Here is a 4473-nt window from a genome sequence, read left to right on the forward strand (position 1 = left end):
GTATTCACTTCCATCTTTTTTGAACATGCAGTGTCAATAAGTTGCCAGCTAACAATTTAACTCAGCTTTGCTATGTCTACATTTACAAGTCTCCTATTAACTCATCAGTAATGCTTTGTTCAACCAAACTATTTTTTCTAGAGGAGACTCAGGAGCTAATACTTGAAAATTCAGTGGACACTTGGCCATCCAGAATAATCTGGAATGTTTCCAAGTAGATTAAGTTTAGAGATATATTTCTGAGTTTTGAAATACTCAGTATCTTTTGTGTTAAGTGACAGTGATTTCCCAGATTATAGATTTAATTTTAAAATATAATTTTTACATAATACTTTATAGTGTTGAGAATTTGTTCTACACATATATATGGTAATGTATTATTCTTTACTCTTAGGAAAGAGAGTAGCTTTATTCTTGGATCCATCTCGTCACCATTTCCTAGCTCACACTCTGTGGTTTTTAACCTTAGCAACTGCCGAACTGCTTTTTCTGGCTCTAGTTGCTCCACTGCCCAATTCATCATATACACTGCTGCCAAATTATTCTTCTTTAGAAGTGCTTCTATGTTCTCTTTTCTCAAAAAGCTTCTGTGACTCTGCTCTACCTCCCAAATAAAGTAATTATTCCATCATTCAGAGCCTTTCAGTTCATTTCAGTAAATATAACTGAACACCCGTTAACGTGCCAGGCATTGAGCTTGTTGCTTTCTGTGATGTTAGACCTAACGTATTTTCTCAGGCATTTTGCTCATACAGTCCCTCTACTCTTTTCTGCCTGTTCCTCCAGTTTCCATAAACCAGAGCCTATTCAGTTTTTCAGTTTCACAGTTATTAAGAAATTACCCCAATTCTCTTCTCACTGTTGCCTCAACAGAATGTAATTTTTTTTTAAAGCATTCTCTGCAGTGCTTCATTGGTAATTCTCTTATGATGCTTCCTACTTTGTGTTATGATTATGTTTATTCATTATCTCCTTTATTCACTCGTAAGCCTTTTGATCAGAGAATGATCTAAGTATTCTTTGTATCTCCTACCAGCACCTAGTCTGTTTCCTGGGATACTAAATATATACTTGAATAATTACCAAGCGTGTCTTAACAGTAACATTTACTTTCAGGGTCTTGAAGGAAAAGACCAGTTGAAACTATTTACTGATTTAATTTTATTTTGCTAAACATTGAAAGCTGGACATCATCAATCAGTTTTTAAAATAGCCATGAGGATATTTGTAGTTAGTATAAGTTCAATAATGGAGAATTATTATAATTTTATTTATTTTGCCATGCACAATATAGGAAGAGACGTTATGTTGATGGGTGAATTTTTTGACCATTGTTTTTAAAAAGCATTAAATATATAATTTTAAGTAATTGCCATTTTCTTTTTTTAGTGCATTTGCACAGTATAACTTGGACCAGTTTACACCAGTAAAAATTGAAGGTTATGAAGATCAGGTATGTTTCATATAAGCATAGTAGTTGGCTATTCTTGGGTTTTGTTTGTAACCGTTAATATATCCTGGAAGAGCTGTGAAGTGGTATGCTTCAAGATAAAAAAAATCATTCGTGTTTTAATCATAACCACTTATGGGCAAAGTAATTGAAGTTTTACTTTCTTTTGTTGATACCAGTAATGCTATTAGCAGAAAATCCCTTTTAGAAATACTCAGATGTCATTCATTTAAGATTTTAGTAAATAATTACTTTAAATCTACTTTCTTATTTTTTATAGGAAAAAATCAATTCTATATTAATCCAACGTCTAGGATATATGTTAGTAGATTTATATCATAATTTGGTTGCTCTGAAATTCTACAGTTCTTCATGTGAGTAATTTAGCATTTAGTAATTATTAAACCTCTTCTTTCCAAAATGCAAGTTAGATTTGCTAAGCTAAGAAAAGCCACAAAAGGTCACTAGCATTTTTTTTTGGTTGAATTTCTAAATAAATAGTAATTGTATGAGTTGAATGCATATCATGCTTGCATATAAAGCACAATTTATGTAAAACACCATGAAGAAGAACTGGTAGGTAGAACATAAACGAAAGTGGTTAAGAAAGAACATAACAGAAAGTTCTTAGTAACTAAACGTGTCAAAGCTTTTATTTGGCATTACTCATTATGTAATATGTAGTCATAGTTATGGGGGACAAGCAAAAACTAGAAGGGCTCCGAAGGCTAGAAGGTGGCATGTAACTGAAGGAAATGTTGAGCTTATGTATAGATATGTGTGTGTATATACAAAGCTATTAGTGTTTCATTGTGTTAATCTCAAAATTTATTTTATCTCTGGGAAGAATTGGGTTTTGTTTTGCTTTACTACTATAAACAATGCCATATTAAACATCTTTGTACCTCTTATATTAACAATTATTTTTTGGAATAAATTCCTATAAGAAAATTTGCTGGATCTTTTAAAAATGTTGGATAGCCTCCAAAGTCACTTTATGAACCTAGCATGATTTTAAATTAAATATTTAAATCTAAAAATATAAAACAAAAAGGTAAACAGTATACTAACTTTACATGGACTACAGATTTTAAAACTTTAAGGTACTAACAAATAGTATTTAGAAATATACCCAAAGAATAATATACCAAAACTAAGTAGAATTTTTACAGAAATGCAAAAATGGTTCCATGTAAGACAGTACACTGGTCTTACATATTAACAAATCAAAGAATAAAATCTTACGATGTATCAATAGACAGTGAAAAGGGATTTAAGAAATTCAGTAGCCATTTTCTCATTAAAAACAAAAATTCTGGTAAAATAGAGAATTGAAGAAAACCTCTTAATAGAGTGTAACAAAAGTTCATAGTAAATATCATAAACTAAAACAAGTTTAGTTAAAATGTAAAATTAGCTAGGTATGCCTGCTTATCAGCATTATCATTTGTCATAAATGGAGGTGTAGCAAATAAGACGAAAACTTGAGAACTTGTACAATATGGGAAAGAAAACTTCTTTGTGACATGATTTATGTATTTAGGAATACCAAGAGATTCTAGTAATATAATCCCCAACCAAAAAAAAAGCTATGTGAATTTAAGGTCAGGATACAAAACTCATTTGCTGTCTTTTATTACAGCAAGTAAGTACCTGAAACTAGAAATGGTGGGGATCAGTGGGGCAGGGAATTCCATTTAAAATAATGGTAAAAAATATATATCACTATAGGAATAAGCTTCACAAAAAAATAAGGCATAGGATTATGCAGAAAATAATGACAGTCTTGTCAAGCAACAAAAGCACAAACTGACAAAAGGGATCTAATTAAAGAGCTTCTGCACAGCAAAGGATACTATCAACAGAGTGAACAGATAACCTACAGAATGGGTGAGAAATTTTGCAAAATATGCTTCTGACAGAGGTTTAATATCTAGCATCTTTTATAAAGAACTTACATTTAAAAGAAAAAAACAACCCCATTAAAAACTGGGCAAAGGACGTGAACTTTTCCAAAGCAGATGTACTTGAGGCCAAACAAGCATATGAAAAGAAAAAGCTCAACATCACTGATAATTAGAAAAATGCAAATCAAAACCACAATGAGATAGCATCTCAAACCAATCAGAATGGCTGTTATTAGAAAGTCAAAAAATAACAGATGCTGGTGAGGTTATGGAGCAAAAGGAATGTTTATACACTGTGAATGGGAGTGTATATTCAACCATTGTGGAAGACAGTGTGGCAATTCCCCAGAGAACTAAAAACAGAATTACCATTTGACCCAGCAATCCCATTACTGGTCATATACCCAAAGGAATATAAATTCATTCTGTTATAAAGAAACATGCAGGCATATGTTTATTGCAGCACTGTTCACAATAGAAAAGACATGGAATCAATCTAAATATCAGTGATAGACCAGATGAAGAAAATGTGGCATATATACACCATAAAATACTATACAGTCATGAAAAAGAACAAGCTTTATGTCCTTTGCAAGAACATGGATAGAGCTGAAGACCATTATTCTTAGCAGACTAACACAATATCTTAGCAGAAAGCCAAATATCACGTGTCACATATTAGTGGGAGATAATGATGAGAATACATGACACATAGAGGAGAACAGAACACACTGGAGCCTATCAGAGGGTGAAGGATGGGAGGACGGGAGAGGATAAGGAAAAATAACTAATGGGTACTAGGCTTAATACCTGGGTAATGAAATAATCAGTGCAACACCCGCATGACACAAGTTTAGCTGTGTAGCAAACCTGCCCGTGTACCCCTGAACTTAAAAGTTAAAATTTTAAAAAGAAAATAGTGAAACATAAAACAGGATCTGACCAATGGAAAGGTGCACTAAATTCCATTCTTAGATAGAAAACTAAGTTATTTTAAAAGTAATATATGGATTTGATGCCATTTGAATTAGAATCCTGATTAGTTTTTCTAATTGGTCAATATTTTTCATAAAATTTATGTGGAAAAAAATACATGCTTGAAATAACCAAGAAAAA

The 4473-nt window shown here is 32.0% G+C and overlaps 1 protein-coding gene across 1 annotated transcript in view; it reads left to right on the plus strand.

Moving 5' to 3' along the window:
• CAPZA2 (capping actin protein of muscle Z-line subunit alpha 2) overlaps window positions 1–4473 on the plus strand; it is a 55402-nt gene that overhangs the window by 33280 nt on the left and 17649 nt on the right. The window contains exon 4 of the mRNA XM_017535061.1: window positions 1390–1453. Within this exon, the coding sequence (XP_017390550.1) occupies window positions 1390–1453 (64 nt within the window). The remainder of the gene's footprint in view (window positions 1–1389; window positions 1454–4473) is intronic.

The sequence above is a fragment of the Cebus imitator genome, unplaced genomic scaffold (assembly GCF_001604975.1).
Source record: "Cebus imitator isolate Cc_AM_T3 unplaced genomic scaffold, Cebus_imitator-1.0 Scaffold90, whole genome shotgun sequence".
Taxonomy (NCBI): Eukaryota; Metazoa; Chordata; class Mammalia; order Primates; family Cebidae; genus Cebus; species Cebus imitator.